Here is an 18,729-nt window from a genome sequence, read left to right as displayed (position 1 = left end):
GCAATATCATCACCTGCTTATTTGTATACCACTTTTCCACAAAATTGTGCCCAAAGTGGTTCACATCACGTGCGATCACTTAAAGTACAACGGTTTTTTTTAAAAAAATGCATATTAGAAACAATATCAATCCACTAAAAAATAAATAAATCCACGCACATTTTATTTATTCCACACTGTTCCCGGCTGCCCTCAATGTTCAAGAAGCTGTATATGTGACAGGGCTGCTGTGTTCTGGTGAAATCCCAGTACCAATAGTTTGGATACAGCACCAACTTGCAGCCTAGAGAAAACAAGCTGCACTAGTGTTACAAGAAACAAATACTTGGACCGGTAAATTAGCTAAAGGGAGGAACTGGTGCTGTTTTGCATGGCAGTAACGTCCCTATGGATGGTGCTGTGACACAGGTGCTGGAGAAACTGTAGTGATGCTGTCTGAGATGATGCGTATTGCAGCCAAGACCTTTTGGTAAATGAATCTTCTTGCAATATTGCTTTCAACAGCCTAATCTTACCCTGAGCAATAAGATGTGCAACACAAAATATGGAGGTATTTATCCGTTTTATTATAATGTACAGTACATGCATGGGAAAAGTGCACCAAAAAATGAGAGCAAATTACTAGCATTTAGACATTTCATAGTGAAAATATGACAATAGGATATATTTCAGGCAACAGAGATGTCTTTTTGGTAGTGCCAGTTTTATTTGCCAAAAATGCATTGATCTACAATTAGGCATATGGTTCAATAATGTGTTCTCTGTGTGGCAATATCTCCTGTATTTATTCATCAGAACTCTAAAGCCACTTCAACAACAACATTAAAATATAGCTTGCTATCCCTAGTATGTATTTTTTAAATGGCAAATGGAATTTGTCTCATTACTAGATTATATCAGCAATAATTCTCCTATTGATATTTTTCAATCACCTTGCAATCCACAGACCTAGCAGCATGAAAATACAGAAAATCCCAGGTAAATGGATACTATATTAGTTTCAAATCTTTAAGCTGCTTTTAAACCAACACCTAGGACTATTACTCTGTAAAATAAGTTATGGAAAAGAACACAATTATCTTCATGGTCTGACAGTATTCCCTCTAAATTTATCACTAACCCTAAGACAGAAAAATGTCAGTTGTCTGTCTTCTTGTTATGGCTGCACAGGACTTTTAATCTCAACAGTAGAGCTATTGACAGGCTACCAGAGTTGTGCTCAGGCCATTCACTGGGATGCTACCTACACTGAGCTAAGCTAAGAGGCATTTCTCATTCCTGCCTAGCTTCTACTGCCCTCATCCCAGTCATCCCAAAGAGTAGAAGCTGCTTTGTTAGGCCCCCGTACCTCCACAATAATATTTAGTCTTTTGACATGGCAACTTCACATCTTTACAAATTAAATTACTAGCTGTAATAAGCCAATGCTTGGCGAGTGTCTGTTGTATGCAGTTAGCTCATTTTACTACAGGGGAAAGTTTGGCAATCGCAACTTCCCAAGATGCAAAAGTTAAATTGGATACCCTTCATCTGAGCCATCACCATCACATGTGGGCAACAGCCATCAGATGAGAAGGGAAAACAGGTTTCCAAGAAAATAAGTATTCATAATAAGGAATGCTCAACAACAGCTTAGAGATGTCTTTCTGACAGTAAATTTTCCCTAATCATGAACACAAAATATTGCACTTAAAGAAACGTATTAGCGTATTTGAACAACCCCAACCTGGCAAACAATTAAAAAATGAAATTAAAAAACAACAGCATGCATTAAAAACCTTTTAAAATACATGACATGCACTTTTATGGCAGCTCTTTGCATTTTGCAAAACATGTACATTAAAGCCATTATAAATATTCCATATTATACAGGTATGAAAGGCAGTGGAAAACAGGCAAATACATAATGTTTATCTTTTTCAGTTTAGAAGAAGCTGAGAAGTGAGAGGTAAATATGCTAGAGTTGAAAAGGAAAAGTAGAAGTTTGCCACTACTACCCTTATTTCAGTTGTACCAAGTAAGTTTGTTTCTAACCAATCCCCTCACCCCAAACTGCTCAGAAGCATTGGCGAGCATTGGCTTTTACTCAGTAGCTCATCAGAAAGAGCTTGGCAATTGCTCCTATCAGCATACAACATACCTTTCCTAATTTGCACTCTGTTTGACTTGCACCTATGTCTGACAAAACACAGTGCAACATGCATGATGGGTGACATAATTAGCAACAGAATAGTCTTGCTTGGCACTTTTGATGACACCATCTAAAAGTACTGCCTCATTGCCTGTTCCATGCCTGTGTTGAAGTGCTTAAGATGTCACCACAAGTTTCTGCTGGCTTTTGAAGGATATGTAAAGGGGGGGGCAGGGAGAAAAAGCAGGTGGCACCATTCGTATTACCAAACACACTGGAAGCGATAGTCCTAAAATTACGTTTGACCATTTGTTTTGCAATCAACAGTCCCTGAACGGAAAGGAGGAAATGGAACACGTCTCCCAATACCACACACACAAAGAAAAATTATAAGCCAATATCCTCTTAAAAACCCATTAAAAGTTGTCCTCAACTTTGTGGTTTCGAAAATGCCATTGAGTTAACCTTTAAACAAACCACACCAATGTTTACTCTCCCTGTAATCAAAATGGAACATCTGATGCATGCCTAAGTTGAACTGAGTCGATTCCAGTAGCAACTGGTGGGGTGGCAAAGGGCTGTTCTCCTGCTTTCCAAACACAGAATGTTGTTGCCAGCTCCCGAGAGGGAGAGGCACAGGGAGCAAAGTGGCATGGTGGCAGAACCAACCCGGCACTCCTACTACCAAACCCAAACCACACTGAGCTTCCTGCGCCTTCTCCCTTCCCCTCTCAGGAACCAGCAGTGGCGCATGGTGCTCAGAAGGCAGGTGAGAAACCTCACCCCTACCGGGGCTGCGCAGGTCTAAACAGCACCCTCTCTGACTTTTCCTGCAGCCTTCTCCGCAGTGATACCCTCCAAACATTGGCGGACTACAACTCCCATCATCCCTGACCACAGGCCATGTTGGGTGGGACTGATGGCAGCTTGAGCCCAGCAACAACAGCTGGACGGCACTGGGCTGGGGAAGAAGACTGTTGTAGTGTAAACCACACCTTCTGTTGCACCGGACCACAACACGTGTTTGTGAAGAGAAATGCTATATTCCCTTTAAACAATACCTTTGAGAAGCATTGTGAAGAGATACCAACCCACATAAAAATAAATAAACCTTTAAAATGTCATTAGAACGTCGTGCTCTTGCACGCTAGTGTAGAATGAGCGGCCAAACAGAAACGAATGCAATCCGGGCTTGATCTTCTCAGCTAAGGCCATTATTATGTTAAGGTCACCCTCTGCCCTCAAGTCCAGGTCTATCTTCAAGCTACGGAGCGATTTAAAAGGCTTCTTGCCTTTTTGCCTGTGGGAGGAGAGGGGAAAGTGTGGTTAAACGGAATGATTTCAGTGAAAACTGTGCCAAGAAAACACACTGCTCCCTTTATACTTACGTATCGTCTTCTATATATTTGATTAGGGTTAAGGCTTTTCGGTGAAGGATTAACAAGAACTGTGCGAGGAACACACGCCTCAGGGACAATCCAGGTTTCAAATGAAAGACCTGTTAAGGATTGCCACATAAAAGATCAGTACACATTACATTAAATGGGGAAAGAGGGGAAAGGGTTCTGTTTAGTGGCATTCTCCCATACACTGCCTTCTGTTATAGACTAGTAAAATATACATTATGATAGGAGTTGGTTACACAGAGGACAAGCGTGGATCTTGCACGGCCTCGGTGGGGGGGTGGGGCAGGGTGCAGTGCATCTCAATGCTCTGCATGCACACATTATGCACTTCTATAGGAACCATAGGTAAGGGCAGGCTACCCACAGTTTCTGAAGAAACAGCACTGTCTGCCAGTATGCTGCTGGGCCACATTTAAGGTTTTGCTGATGGTATACAAAGCTCTAAACAGTTTGGGACCAGCTTACGTGAGGGACTGCCTGTTATCTTATGCACTTACCTGGCTACTACTGTCTTCAGGAGACGCACTTTTGGCTACTCCATATACTCCTTAGGTTCACTTCCTAGCCATCTGGAGCAGGGCTTTAAGCACTGGTGCAGCTAGTTTATTGAATTTCCTTACTCCCTTTGGATATCAAGCAGGCACACACAGTACAGTGGTATCTCAGGTTACATATGCTTCAGGTTACAGGTTAACCCAGAAACAGTACCTCAGGTTAAGAACTTTGCTTCAGGATGAGAACAGAAATCATGCTTCGGCGGTGTGGCAGCAGCAGCGGGAGGCCCCATTAGCTAAAGTGGTGCTTCAGGTTAAGAACAGTTTCAGGTTAAGAACGGACCTCCGGAATGAATTAAGTACTTAACCCGAGGTACCACTGTACAGCTTTCAGCTCAAAAAGTGTTTTATTTACTTAAGCAGGCTTTCCCTGCACTGTGACCCAGCCATGTGCCTTGCTGAAATTTTCTATTTTATTATGTTTCATACTGAAATTTTCTATTTTAGTGTTTCATTTTGTGGACGGCCAAGTTTTAGAAAATCATACTGGTTTTCTTATATTCCTGATATTTATATGCTGAGTGGGATGGGATTTCTGTAAAGCAAGAGTGGAGAGGTGGTTCGTTCTTGCTGCAACAGCCACTCTCAAGTGCAGTGTTTTACTTTTACCTGTAGGAGGTAAATGGCAGCAACAACTTATAGCAAATGTAAAAAGATGTGCACAGAAACACTATTTGGGCGAGGATTAAACCTGCTTCCTGCCCTGGTAATTTCAGCCATTGAGAAGCAAATCTGCTCATGTTAGTAGTTCTGCTGTGTTTGTGTTTGGCAATGCTGGGAACCAGCTTTTGCAAAGAAAGAGATATACAGATGCACTTATTTATGTATCAACAATAAACATAAAATATTTGAGTTAATTTTTGGCCCAAGTCTCATAATTAACTTCAGAAATTTCACTAAAGTCAGTGGTTTGTTAACTGCTGATGCTACTACAATTACAACTACAATTAATCTGCTAAACGCTAAATGCATACTGAACAAAGACGTTTTATTCCTACATCCCTTAACTATATTTGAAGCTTTCCTGCACTTTCCCAGTATTGCCACATGACTTGACTTTAGAGTGCAAATACAGAGAAAAGACAGGCAGTAGGTAATTAATCTCATTAGTATTAGATTAGAGCATCTTCTTTGAAATCACGCTTTAAAATACTACAGAATGGAACCACTGGAGTGGTGTTTATTAAGGCTACAACTACACAAAAGGAACTCATTAAAAAAATTAAAATAGGTGATATATCGCTCATCAGTTTTAACTCATTAGAATGAACAGTTACCTGATCCAGAAAGGCTTTTACTAAAGTGTCTTGGTGGAGGACATCTTGGAAAACGTTCCTGTAAAAATACAGAGGAAGGGTGCAGTAATATGTTGAGTTTCATTCACAGTGCAAAGCTGAAGTACCATTCGGTATCTGTAATCGATAATTCCTTACAGCATTTGAAAACACGGAAGTCCCACTGTTCTTATATGTGATATAAAATATAAAGTGTGGCAATCCTCACAGAACTCTAGCCCAATGGTTGCCATTAATCTGATTTGAATTGATTTTATAATGAAATGATTTTAGTATATTGTATCATTTTACTGTTATTAGCCGCTCTGAGCCCAGCTTCGGCTGGGGAGGGCGGGATATAAATAAAATTATTATTATTATTATTATTATTATTATTATTATTATTATTATTATTATTAAAGTAGGGCTAGTGAAAAAAAAATCATGCAAAAATAGCAGGCAAACTCTTCTATATAAATACTTTTATAGAAGCACACAATACTTTGTATACAAAATGAGACTAAACTGTGCCAATTGTAATTAAAGGATAACCCATGACCAAGGCTGGCTCATGACTTGATTACTACAACCTCAAGTGCTAATCTGTGTTTATGAATGAGCTATCACAGACCAAATACCAGAGAACTTCTTCTCTCATCATCTCAAACACTATGGGTGGCACTCAGTGTCACGCTAAGGCAATCGTTCCATCGGTACAAGCATTTCTGCTTGCTATATGGAACCCTCTCCTCTGCCACTGGGGGTTCTCCAGATCCTCCAGAACAGATCTGAGAGAGGCACGGGGGGCAGAGACGGGGGAAAGCCCCAGTGTGCTAGCAGGAGACCTTGCACAGGCTTTCGCTAGTGCACCTGGTTAGTTGAATCTGGCCCTGCGTTTTTCAGTGGAGCCATCCTATATACATGCATGTATAAACCGGACCAGAGTGTTGAATGAATTGTGCGACAAGTCTACCTGATCACTTCTTGCTGCTAGTTTATGAAAAAAGCTAAGAAGCTTCCAAATCTTGTAGAGGATAACCACTTTCATGATCCTACTTCTCATGCCATTAGCCTCCCAAAGGATGGCATCACAGAAAAGTGTTTAGTGGAGACAGAAATCAAATTCTCATAGCTACAGACGCATCCTAAGAAACTCATAGGGAACAAGTGCTCAGTTGCCTTGGGGGAGAACAAAAGACTCCCCATTCAAAAGGTAGGCTCTCACCCGTTCAAAATGGAAAAAAATGACTGTGGGCTTTCAATATTGCTTGGGTAAAGGTAAAGGTAAAGGGACCCCTGACCATTAGGTCCAGTCGTGGCCGACTCCGGGGTTGCGGCGCTCATCTTGCTTTATTGGCCGAGGGAGCCAGCGTGCAGCTTCCGGGTCATGTGGCCAGCATGACTAAGCCGCTTTTAGCAAACCAGAGCAGCGCACAGAAACGCCGCCTACCTTCCCGCCGGAGCGGTACCTATTTATCTACTTGCACTTGCAGTTCATGCTTTCGAACTGCTAGGTTGGCAGAAGCAGGGACTGAGCAACAGGAGCTTAGCCCGCCACGGGGATTCAAACCACCGACCTTCTGATCGGCAAGACCTAAGCTCTGTGGTTTAACTTGCTTGGGTAATTTGGTCCTAATTTCAGGGCAGAAATTTTGCCTGGATGGCAAAACAGAACCAAAATGTTATCTAGACACTGCATTTAAACCATGATAGGTATCAACATCTGAATTCTGCAACTCTACAGGAACACATACAGATCAGGGGTGAAGCTCTCGTCCGTATGGATGATGGTATCCTGAGCCATCTCTTCATCTGAAGTGGCTCTCCAGAAAGCTGTTAGCTCGGATCTCATGTACCGCCGCTGGTTATAGATATGTTCGTGGCAAGGAGGCATCTGTTTCACGGTGTTGATATCTACATCAATGTGTGTGGTAGGATACGGAGCATACATCACTTGGCGGAAAGGCAACGTAAAACTTCCAGTGCCATCCTGTCACAGTGAAAACAATTAGTCCACTTACTAAAAAAAAAGTCAGAGGAATTAAAAACTATAAGGCACTATCAGATTACAATTTGAAACATTTTGATTTATTGTCATGATATAGTAATAAATTAGACAATTCTCTCTCTCTCTCTCTCTCTCTCTCTCTCACACACACACACACACACACATATATACAGTGGTGCCCCGCAAGATGAACGCCTCGCAAGACGGAAAACCCACTAGACGAAAGGGTTTTCCGTTTTGGAGGCGCTTCACAAAACGAATTTCCCTATGGGGTTGCTTCGCAAGACGAAAAAATCTTGTGTCCCCCCCCCCGCGGGTTTTTTCCGCTTTTTCCGCCCTTTTCCTAAGCCGCTAAGCCGCTTATCAGCTGTTCCGCTGATAAGCCGCTTAACAGCTGATCGCTAGAAGCTGCTAGACAGCTGTAGCGCTAATCCGCTAAGATGTCAATGGGCTTGCTTCGCAAGACGAAAAAACCGCTAGACGAAGAGAATCGCGGAACGAATTCTTTTCGTCTAGCGAGGCACCACTGTAGATCGGGCCCAAACTAAGGCCCGAGGGACTCGTTTATTTGGCCCACGGCAACGCCCGCTGCCTGCTCTTACCGGCACTGTACTGCACGGCTGCCCACTTCCGAGTCAGAGGAGCACCAGAAATAGCTTGTGCGCATGCACAAGCATTATTTGAGCATGCGCAAGCATGCATATCTGGGTCAGAGGCCCGTGCACATGCGCACAAGCTATTTCCAGTGCTCCTCTGACTCAGAGGTGCGCCAGAAATAGGGTGTGCACTCCCCCACCCTCTGGCCCGCCACGCGATCGGCGCTGGAGACACCGGCCTGAGTTGCGGTAAGTTTGCTGACCCCTGATATATACATATGTCACACTGAGGATGGGTTCTGTATGGACAGAACTCAGCATCTTACAATTCAATTCTTAGCACATATACAGTCCCAACAAATTCAGCAGGAATCCTGGAATTGTAGAGTTGGAAGGAACCCTGAGGACCATCAAGTCCAACCCCCTGCAATGCAGGAATATGCAGCTGGTCCATACAGGGATCGAACCTGCAACCTTGGCATTATCAGCGCCATGCTCTAACCAAGTAAGCTACTTAATCCCTTGGGTGCAGGTTTAGGATTTCTGCCTTGATGTCTGTGGACATAAGCTTAATTGAACTTAGTGGGGCTAACACACGAGTAAACTTGCTACGGTTTGAATTATAAGAGTTTGAATGTTCTCCATACAGAAAGCAGACTCTGTTACAGCCTTACATTTGGGCTTACTTACGAGTAAACATGCATAGAAACTCCACAAGTGCACAGGGGACTCCAGATTGTGGATAGCGAGTGCCCTTATAGAAAACTCAGAAGGAAGTATTCCACTGAAATCACTGAAATTTTTGTGTTTGCAATTACTTTAGCCGCTTTTATATGTGTTATACTGTAATTCACTTCACGATGCCTACTGAGAAGTGATTCATAAATGAAATTTATGACTGTGTTAGAGAGGGAAACACAACTGCAGTTTGTAGTTTTGTTCACTGTTGTTCCCAGTTTTCTTCCCTCCACCCTGGGGATGGTTTTGGGGGGCAATTATTGTTTTAAAGGTTTTTAAAGTTTTAAAGGTCCAGTTTGGACTGCCATTTTTTTATTATTATAAAAAACCCAACCTATTTTTCACATTACAAATTTCTAGTCAATTACCAGTATCACTTTCAGAAAAGATTTCTCCAGTTTCCACTATATGACACATTTAAGTGTGAGAAGAAAAGGAATTGATTTATCTTTATACTTCATAGCAAGAGAAGAACAGACAGGAAAGGGAAAACATTTTCCTAAAAAAAAATAGTAGTTGTGTTAATACAAATTAGCAGTTTAATCTATGCTTCCTTCGTCCTGCTGGATAAATGCTTCCAACCTCCTCACTTCAAGGAAAAACCTACCAGAAACCTGTATTTTAATTTTAACGGACATTAATAAAGATGCTAACACAATTAATAATTGATTAATCTAAGCACAACAATACTTCATTTGATTAGAAAAACTAATGACTAAAGTTACTGGCTCCTGACAAAATGTAGTTGAGCAAATCAAAGACCTCACCTTCAGTAATCCTTGCACAAAAAGCCCTGATTCATACTTAAAGGAAGTTTCGTTTCTACACAGCCTAGAACACTTTCGCTCTGCTGAAGTAAGAAAGAGGCACAGCGTCCGTACTATCTGTAATACAAAAATACAGTAAAAATACTTATAGGCAGGGAAATTTAGCAAAGAGAAAACTTGCAAATGAAAATTGTTATATGATATCGTAACTGGGTAGTTGCTACTTACCAATTACAGGAACCCAAATGACTTTTTGCCAGTTATATTGTCATTTTCTAAGTACAGTTATATTGTTGTTTTCTAAGTACACAAGCTTCATATTTTGTTACTAGAATAATCCCTCCCCCCGCCCTTTACAGGTAATATATGAAATCAAAGGACTAACGCCTATGATTTCTGGCAATATATCGTTCTGCCTGGTAATCTAACCTTTATAAGATCGGAGGTGCTTACTTTATTAACTTTTTCTGCACTGCTTCCTATAACTACCGAGCAGCCACAGGTCTGCAAGTGTGAACTGATGGCTCTGCAAATTGAAAAGAGAGGCATACAAAGTAATATGAAATACTTCACAAGAAGTTTACATGCAGCAGCTAAAAAGACTTTGCAAAGCGTTTTATTGCCTTAAACTCCTATGTGAACATCTTGTTTTACTCTGCAGTAATCATTATAGGACAGGAGTCGTGACCGTCTCTGGGGTTGTGCGCTCATCTCGCTCTATAGGCCGAGGGAGCCGGCGTTTGTCCGCAGACAGCTTCCGGGTCATGTGGCCAGCATGACTAAGCCGCTTCTGGCGAACCAGAGCAGCACATGGAAAAACGCCGTTTACCTTCCCACCGGAGTGGTACCTATTTATCTACTTGCACTCTGACGTGCTTTCGAACTGCTAGGTGGGCAAGAGCTGCGACAGAACAACGGGAGCTCACCCCGTCACGCGGATTCGAACCGCCAACCTTCTGATCGACAAGTCCTAGGCTCTGTAGTTTAGACCACAGTGCCACCTGTGTCCCTGAAAAGAGGCTTGCTTATAGGCAAAAACCCTAACAAAAAATAAAAACTATTTTTTCTTCCCCACTCATCAAGTCACCAATCGCCTCCCTCTTTCTCAAAATCTCTGCTTTAGAAGTAAGTACTTTCCCAAAAGCAAATGATCATACTTAAGAAGGAAACCTTCGTGACAGCTGTCTCCAATGTCATCATCGCTAAGCACCGTGTCACTTATCTGGAATGTGATAAAAGCACAAGGAGGAAGATTAGTCATGGTGTATACGCTACAAATGACAAACAGCCCATAATCCTATTTTAATGCAAATATATATATACTGAGATTTATACAAAATAAGGAAGTAGACGAAGTCAGAATTTTAATACATTTCATTTATCCATTTATTTTCTATCCTACGTCTTATTCCAAAGGACCTTTATCATCCAGGGACCTGCGTGGACACAAGCGCCAATCCTCTCTCACAATTCAAGCAAGGAAGAGAGTGACTGTGGAACTATATGTTCATTGCTTTGCCTGTATAACGCCCCACCGCCAGCTTTACAAGCTCCACACCCACCATTGTATCAGTATATTTGTTTTGCTGATGCATTAATGATCCAGTAAAAGAATGCCTAGGATCTAAAAAGATCCTACCTTTGAACTCTCCCTAGGTTTTTCTTAAAAAAACAAACACCTGTGGAATGAATCACAATTTTGATAATTTTTTGCACTTTAAAGAGCTACGTACAGACCAGACCACATGCAATTTAGTCCAGTAGAGTTTAAAAAGTGCTGTGATGTCTGTGAGATGTGCCCTTGGCTGCAGGTCCTGGAAGATCTGCTGTTTGCCTTGCAGGGCCTGGACTGACTCCAGCTACAAAAGCTGAGAATGCTGAACAGATTCTTGGGCTGGGGTGTTGTTTAGAGGTTTGGGGGGGGGGCGTTGCTGTTATTGATTCTAATATTTGGTATCTTTATTATGGATCTTACTATGATTTATAGTTCAATTTGACTGTGTGCTTCTCAATGTTTTTGTTTAAGACTACTTTTGTTAATTATGTATTTTGTCATGTTGTAAGTAGTCTTAAGCAAGGTTTTAACTCTTGAAAGGTTGGCATACAAATAAAATAATGTATGTATGCATGCACCCTGGTATAAATTCTGTACTGTACTGGCCAAAAAAAACCCCAAAGCTAGAAATCCATTGACTAATGAGCTGAAATTCTTTTTATTAAAGGCACTTCAAAGAAAGGTGGAAGAGCTGCTTCCTTTCATGACTTAGCTAACAGTAAGACTTACATCTATTTCTTCTGGCACGCTGTGTGATTTCATAGATGAAAGGAGCTCCATTACAGGAATAACTTCCCCAGTCAGCATTGGAATGATGCTCTGGCCCTATGCAATAAATAATGTTTTATGAAATAAAAAACAGAGTGTGTACTTAAAGAATGGAACCTGAATAGGGTAAACATTTTTTGGAGAGGAAGGAGTAACAAGAAAGTAGTAAAACAATTCAATGTTATGGAAGTAGATGCCTGCTTGTGTGTCAAGACTTCACCTTCCACCCAGCCCAATAGCTTCCCACGTCCCCAAAACCTGCTCCAGTGGGTCAAGTCAGTTAGTCAAACCCATTGATTTTAATAGGTCTGCTCAGAATATCTTAAGTTCGATTCAATGTTTTTTTTCCCAGATTTGTTCCAACCTAGCATAAAAATTACCAAGTAAACCATGAATATAATTTTTGAACTGAATGCAATTTAAAAACTGAGTTTCTAAGCTCTTGTGTTAGACTACTCGGTTAAATAAAATTCAAGAGCCTGGGCAGATATAGGACAAACAGAGAAAAATGAAAAGTTAATATTGCTAGAGTTTACAGCTGATAAAGAGAAAATACTTGTGGTTTCATTCCTTGTGAAGTACCGTTTCCCTAAGGTCATCTACAACAGGGATGGGGAACCTTTTTCAACCCGAGGGCCACATTCCCTACTGGGCAACTTTCTGGGGGCCATATCCCAGGGGTGGGTGCGGCCAGAGGCAAAAGTGGGTGGAACAGTGACAGTAAATGTTACCTTTGTTCAAGCTCGTTTTTGTACACATTCACACATACCCTTCTATCCTCCATGAAGGCAACAGAAAGGGGCCATCAGAATTCAAGGAAATATTCCAGCCAGGCAAAAGCATTTTAGGAGGGTGTGAAGCACAGTCAGTGAGAAGTGTGAGCTGGGGAGGGGGGGAGTTGGAGAAAGTCCCAAGGGCTAGACAAAGATGCCTGGAGGACCACATTCGGTCTCTGGGCTTGATGTTCCCCAACCCTGCTCTATAATAAACCCTCTCCCAGCCGGCTGCAGCCCAATACACATGCACTGCCAGTTCTTCTGCCTGATAAACCAATGCTCTAGTAAGATCTTCTGTTTTGACAGGAGGTTGATGGTAAAAATAAACTGAAGAAGCCACCACTTAAAAAAAAATACCACTCTTCATTTAGATGGCCTGTGTACAAAGAGAATAAAATACCACTCAGAATTCTACTTCGCTCCACAATGGCATGGAGTTGGCATATGTTTTTTTCCCAGTTTGCTCAGTGTTTCTATTCCATCTTCATGGAAATCATTCTCTTACAGATAGAAAACATTCCCGATACCCAGAGGAACCCGCAGTAGCAGCTTCTACAGATGGATGTGGTTGAATTGGAAAGGAACCAAGAACACTTATAATCCTTCCACTTGAAACTGATGGGATATGAAGTGTCAATATTGAAATGTGCGCAGAGTCTCTCCGCTTTCACCATTCTTACCTGGTCTTCCATTCTCTCTGTGCCCTCCAGGACAGCCTTCTGAATGTGTTCTTGCCTTTCCTAGGCATGGGGGAAATTGTTATTTTTAAAAGAAAGGTTCTAGTACATGTGTATATGTTTTAACCCACACACTGTACAGCCAATGTTCTATAAAAAGACATCTGATTCACAATGACCCAACTAAGCTGCAGTATCTTAGTCAAAACAAAATCACATTCGATTCTAAACAGGCTAAAAGAAGGAGATCTGTGTTCAGCCATGATCTCAGTGAACAGCCTCAGTCTGCCCAGATGCTTTCAGCCTAACCTAGTCCATTGAGTTCTTGTGAGGTAAAATGGTATAATACCACCACATATGCATGCTGCCTTGAGCAGATCTGTAGCTGAGTAGGGTCCAACAAACAAAAAAGAGAAAGACGTCTGATTTGAGTGACTTACTTCCACACAGCTGCATTTCAGACCATAAGATTCTTCCAATAAAAAGCCCAAGTGCCCCATTCTAAAATGAACTGGAAAGATTATACTTCTTGGAAAGACCAATGCCCTGGATATTTTTCGAAGTAAAGCCTTGGGCACTGTGTATTTCTTTTGCAGACATTGATCAAGACAGGGTGCATGGGAGTAGATCACCTTGTTATTTTTCCATGAAAGTGTGGTTGATAACTATTTAAATAACTGAAGTAAATAAATACACATGGCCATCAAAGTCTTGAGCAGCGTATGGAAAAGCAGTACACGTATTTTACTAAGTAAAAAGAACACACACTACAAAGATTGTTCTTGTGTTACTGCAGGTCATGTTAAAGTTCTGGGGGTGTTGCACCTCGCAGATAGAACAAAGTGGCTTTGTGTGTGCAAGGAAAAGGCTTGCTCTTGTGTAGGCATAATAAACTGAAAAATGATCATGCTGAGCTATGGATGAGAGTGTCAGGGCTCCCAAAATCAAGAGCAGGAGAAGGAAGATCTTGAATTTATTTGGCTAGATCACCATCTGCTGGCAAATATTATGCTTAGCCAATCACAAGGCTCCAGACTTAAAAGTGATTACCATGAAGAAGTATCCTACCTTATGCATCCATATCCGCCCTTTTCTTATAATATGTGTCAGCCTGTCGACACATACTCTGTGAAGGGGAAGGTAGAAGCCAAGCTCACTTTGCGGAAGGATTATCGATAGTCCATACGTACTTCTGTCCCCGTTCCAATTCCCATCAAAAATTAAGGACACGATAATGACTCCTTTCTCAGCCAAAACAAAAAACTTCACGTCTATTGCGCCACTTTCTGCATTACGAAGTATTTCCCCATTCAGAGTGTGGTTTGCAAGAAATGTTATTTCTCCATCACTGAGAAGCTGCTGGTCTGTTTTGGGGGCCCAGATGTGCCTGACCCTGGGACCAAGAATATTGTCCCAGTAGGCAAAAGTAGCAGCCAGCAATGGGGACTCTCCACTCAAGGCAATCTCAGTCTTGGCAACAGCAGGAGAAGGAGGAGGACACAGAGCAGACATGGCGACCCCGACTGTCACATGACCAATACCTAAAACCTAGAGTTTGAACAAAGCAGAGAGTGAGCATAGCAGGATTCATATAAAACATCTGTCAGTAATATATACAACAGAGGTACCATATTTAAAGGTAAAGGGACCCCTGACCATTAGGTCCAGTCGTGGCCGACTCTGGGGTTGCGGAGCTCATCTCGCTTTATCGGCCGAGGGAGCCAGCGTGCAGCTTCCGGGTCACGTGGCCAGCATGACTAAGCCGCTTCTGGCGAACCAGAGCAGCGCACGGAAAGGCCATTTACCTTCCCGCTGGAGCAGTACCTATTTATCTACTTGCAAACTGCGAGGTTGGCAGGAGCAGGGACCGAGCAATGGGGGCTTACCCCTACGCAGGGGTTCGAACCACCGACCTTCTGATCGGCAAGTCCTACGCTCTGTGGTTTAACCCACAGCGCCACCCGCATCCCATATTTAGCACTAGTGAAACTGATGCTATATCATCACATACCAGTATCAGAATAGGAGATTAAATATGTTGTGATTGTACTTTTAGTAATTAAGGAACTTCAGAAACAGTAGGAAGTGCATCAAAGTAAACATGCTTAGGATTGTGGTAATACAAAAGAAGAGTTGCTCTCCACTATAACTCCTTATGTAGAAAGTAACATTTCAACATTTTTATAAGGGCCAAGAATCCACACTTACTTGGAGTAAGCCTCATTGAACTCAGAGAGATGATTGCACAGCTAGCAGAATAACTCTGAGACAAACCATGCAATGTTTCTGCTCATACAGTGGAACCTCGGGTTGCGGACGTAATCCGTGATGGAGGCACGTCCGCAACCCGCAGCGTTCGCTTCCTGAAGCGCCGCGTCTGCGCCAGTGTGATTTGCGCTTCTGCTTAAGCGCGAAGCACGATTCAGCACTTCTGCACATGCGGCGAAACCCGGAAATAACCCGTTCTGGTACTTCCAGGTTTTCCGTGGTCGGCAACCCAAAATCTGAAGCAGCCGTAACTTGAGGTATGACTGTACATGAAATTGGTGGTAGGATGAGAATCATCAATTTATAATAGCAACATCAGCCAATAAATAAAAAGCATAACAGAAAAAGAAAATGCTACTTTACATAATGTTTCCATGTTATAACACCAACAAATGCATGAAGCATTGAGGGAAGCAGAAGGAAATCAATGTCAGTGTTTTTCAAAGTCAGATTCTCACGCAAGCAAAGCAGTTCCAGTGGACTTTGTGTTGAAAGCCAAGAAGGAAGTCATGCAATAGTGAGGAAGTTCCGTAATGAAATGCAAGTTCCATGTTTTCAACATTTCGCATTGATTTTGACCTACATTGCAAGCAATCACATGACTATAAACAACAGCATATGACTGTCTCAACGCATTTAGTCAACCTGAGAGCAACTTCAACTAATTTCAGCTGAATTTACTTCTCAGAAACAAGACTGATCTGACTACAGCCATAATATAAACATACTGAAAAACTTGAAACAGGAGTCTCTGTATCTGTATACACAACTGATCTGAATACAAAAAAGGGAAAAAATAATTTAAACTAAGGTTAATAAAAATAAATGACATATGTAGGATAATATAGAATATGCATTACACACAGCAGTGTTACAAACTCAGATATATAAGATAGGCACCAAATGGCTCCTTAAACCAGGGTTACAGTCGCCAAAATGGAAAGCCCAGTTGCCATTTTGGGGCCAGAGGACTTGAAAGTTGTATTTTTCAATATGACTTTTTGGTTCCTGAACTTAATTCTGATTGCTGATAAAATATAGTGGATAGGATTCTACAGGATGTGTTGCTAGTGTGTAAAAACAGTACAGATCCAAGAATTCCTAGCCATTCACCTCCAAATGGAGGAGACATCAGATGCCATCCTGACACCTGGGCATCTTCACTTGGTCGCAAGTGGCCGATAAAGGTAAAGGTAAAGGTACCCCTGCCCGTACGGGCCAGTCTTGACAGACTCTGGGGTTGTGCGCCCATCTCACTTAAGAGGCCAGGGGCCAGTGCTGTCCGGAGACACTTCCGGGTCACGTGGCCAGCGTAACAAAGCTGCATCTGGCGAGCCAGAGCCGCACACGGAAACGCTGTTTACCTTCCCGCTGGTAAGCGGTCCCTATTTATCTACTTGCACCCGGAGGTGCTTCCGAACTGCTAGGTTGGCAGGTGCTGGGACCGAGCAGCGGGAGCGCACCCGATAGCCAGGCGCAAAATGCCCCTGGTGCCTGACGGATTTCAAATGCTGCACACAATGGGATTTTTGTCAAGGCTGCCAAGAAAGAATTATTTCAATTCCGCTTAACAAGTTTTAATTATCAACTATGACGATCAAAATTATTTCAACCTTGCACTTTCAGACGTGTGATCAGTTTTCAATAATGTTACGATGGGAAAATCAAATTCTAAATTGCCATGTACATTCGGGCAGAGTTAATAGATTTGAACCCTTGACCCACACAGAACTGGTTATTATGCGATCAGGAGCAAAACATCTGAGTCGGGAGAGGCTGTGTCCGATGTTAGGCAAGCAGTATCTGAAAGCTGCAGACACTGAGGCGCAGTGTCTGTGAAGCTCTTGTTTCTGGGAGATTGCTCTCTTTTGGATTGCGTTCCATCATGTTCATAACCTGATGGCTGCTCGTAGATGGATCGTGCCCTGCAGCAACAGCACCTCGCCGCAGAATCAAAAGCATAGGAATTAAGCTTCAAAGCCTTGTTTTGAGCAAGATGAGCTATGATGGCTAAGCCAGGCATCCCCAAACTTGGCCCTCCAGCTGTTTGGGGACTACAACGCCCATCACCCCTAGCTAACAGCACCAGTGGTCAGGGATGATGGGAACTGCAGTCCAAAAATAGCTGGAGGGCCGAGTTTGGGGGTGTCTGGTAAGCCCCCAAAATTTCCAACCTCCAATCCAGTAGCCTTCAGTGCCATGGGCGTAGCCAGGATTTTTGTTGGGGAGAGGGGCAGAACCTCGGTTAGTTAAGTATTTTTATTGATTTTCATTTATTTTTAGGGGGGCAGCTCCCCTCCCTGCCCCCCTTGCCCACACCCATGTTCGGTGCACCTGGAAATCTTCCCTGCTCTTGAAAACGAGCGCAAGGAGACTGAAACAAGCGCACCATCCTGCCCTCTCAGCATCCAGCCAGGTAGCCATGGGAACCCCCGCGAGCAGGATCCAACCCTGGGAGGAGACCCACCCACCCGCAACCCCACCGCACCCACAGGTGAAACCGACCCACTCACCCTCAGACGTCAACGGAAAGGCACGCGGCCACCTGAGGGCCGGAAGTATCGCCCCCTCGCCCGCCCGCCCGGGCAGCCCTCGAATGTAAACACAGAGCATGGGAGGGCGGGCGGCCACTGCGCGTGCGCGCCGGCCGGACCTTCAGAGGCAGAGATTCTCTCTCACGCGCTCCTATGAGGAAACGGAAAGCCGACGTAGAGGTACAGATAAAAACCAGTCATGTGCGCTATAGACTTCCGGCTCCCCAGTTCCAGTCTTTGTTGTTTCCAAGTGTTTTACAGTACTGTATATTGAATAGTACATATATTGAATATCCAGTACTGCATATTGAATTGAAGGGACGCGGATGGCGCTGTGGGTTAAACCCACAGCTAAAGGATCCCATTGTTTATTCACTAGGTTAAAGGTGCTTCCAGCCCTCCTGCCCTGCATATGGAGGACGCTAAGTTCTGTTAATTGGGAACCGAACTTCTGGAGTAAAAACCCTCATTGAGAGACTCTCTTAAGACTGACGCTGTAAGACCCGCCTCCTCGGTGTTTGGACAGGTGCGTTTCCCCCCTTTTGCTGGTTCTTTCCTCCCTTTACAGCTGGGGCAGCTCAGTCGATAGAACATGAAACTGTTAATCTCAGAGTTGTGGGTTCGAGCCCCGCTTTGGGCAAAAGCTTTCTGCATTGCAGGGGCTTGGATTAGGTGAC

General features: G+C 43.0%; 1 protein-coding gene across 1 annotated transcript; it reads right to left on the bottom strand.

Annotated features, from left to right (window-relative positions):
* Positions 1-545: 545 nt before the first annotated feature.
* C9orf72 (C9orf72-SMCR8 complex subunit) lies at positions 546-18,180 on the bottom strand. Its single transcript, XM_081895100.1, has 11 exons — positions 18,032-18,180; positions 14,319-14,798; positions 13,254-13,313; positions 11,759-11,854; positions 10,632-10,696; positions 9,928-10,000; positions 9,475-9,591; positions 7,120-7,355; positions 5,369-5,426; positions 3,520-3,629; positions 546-3,431 (listed from the first exon to the last, which is right to left on the bottom strand). The coding sequence occupies exons 2-11, from the start codon at positions 14,760-14,762 to the stop codon at positions 3,245-3,247; spliced, it is 1,446 nt and encodes a 481-aa protein (XP_081751226.1). The 5' UTR covers positions 14,763-14,798; positions 18,032-18,180; the 3' UTR covers positions 546-3,244.
* Between the last annotated feature and the right edge of the window lie 549 nt (positions 18,181-18,729).

Source organism: Podarcis melisellensis, assembly GCF_964234715.1.
Source record: "Podarcis melisellensis genome assembly, chromosome: 17".
Lineage (NCBI taxonomy): Eukaryota > Metazoa > Chordata > Lepidosauria > Squamata > Lacertidae > Podarcis > Podarcis melisellensis.
The sequence above is the reverse complement of the archived record's forward strand: the minus strand, read 5'-3'. Positions and strand labels throughout refer to the sequence as shown.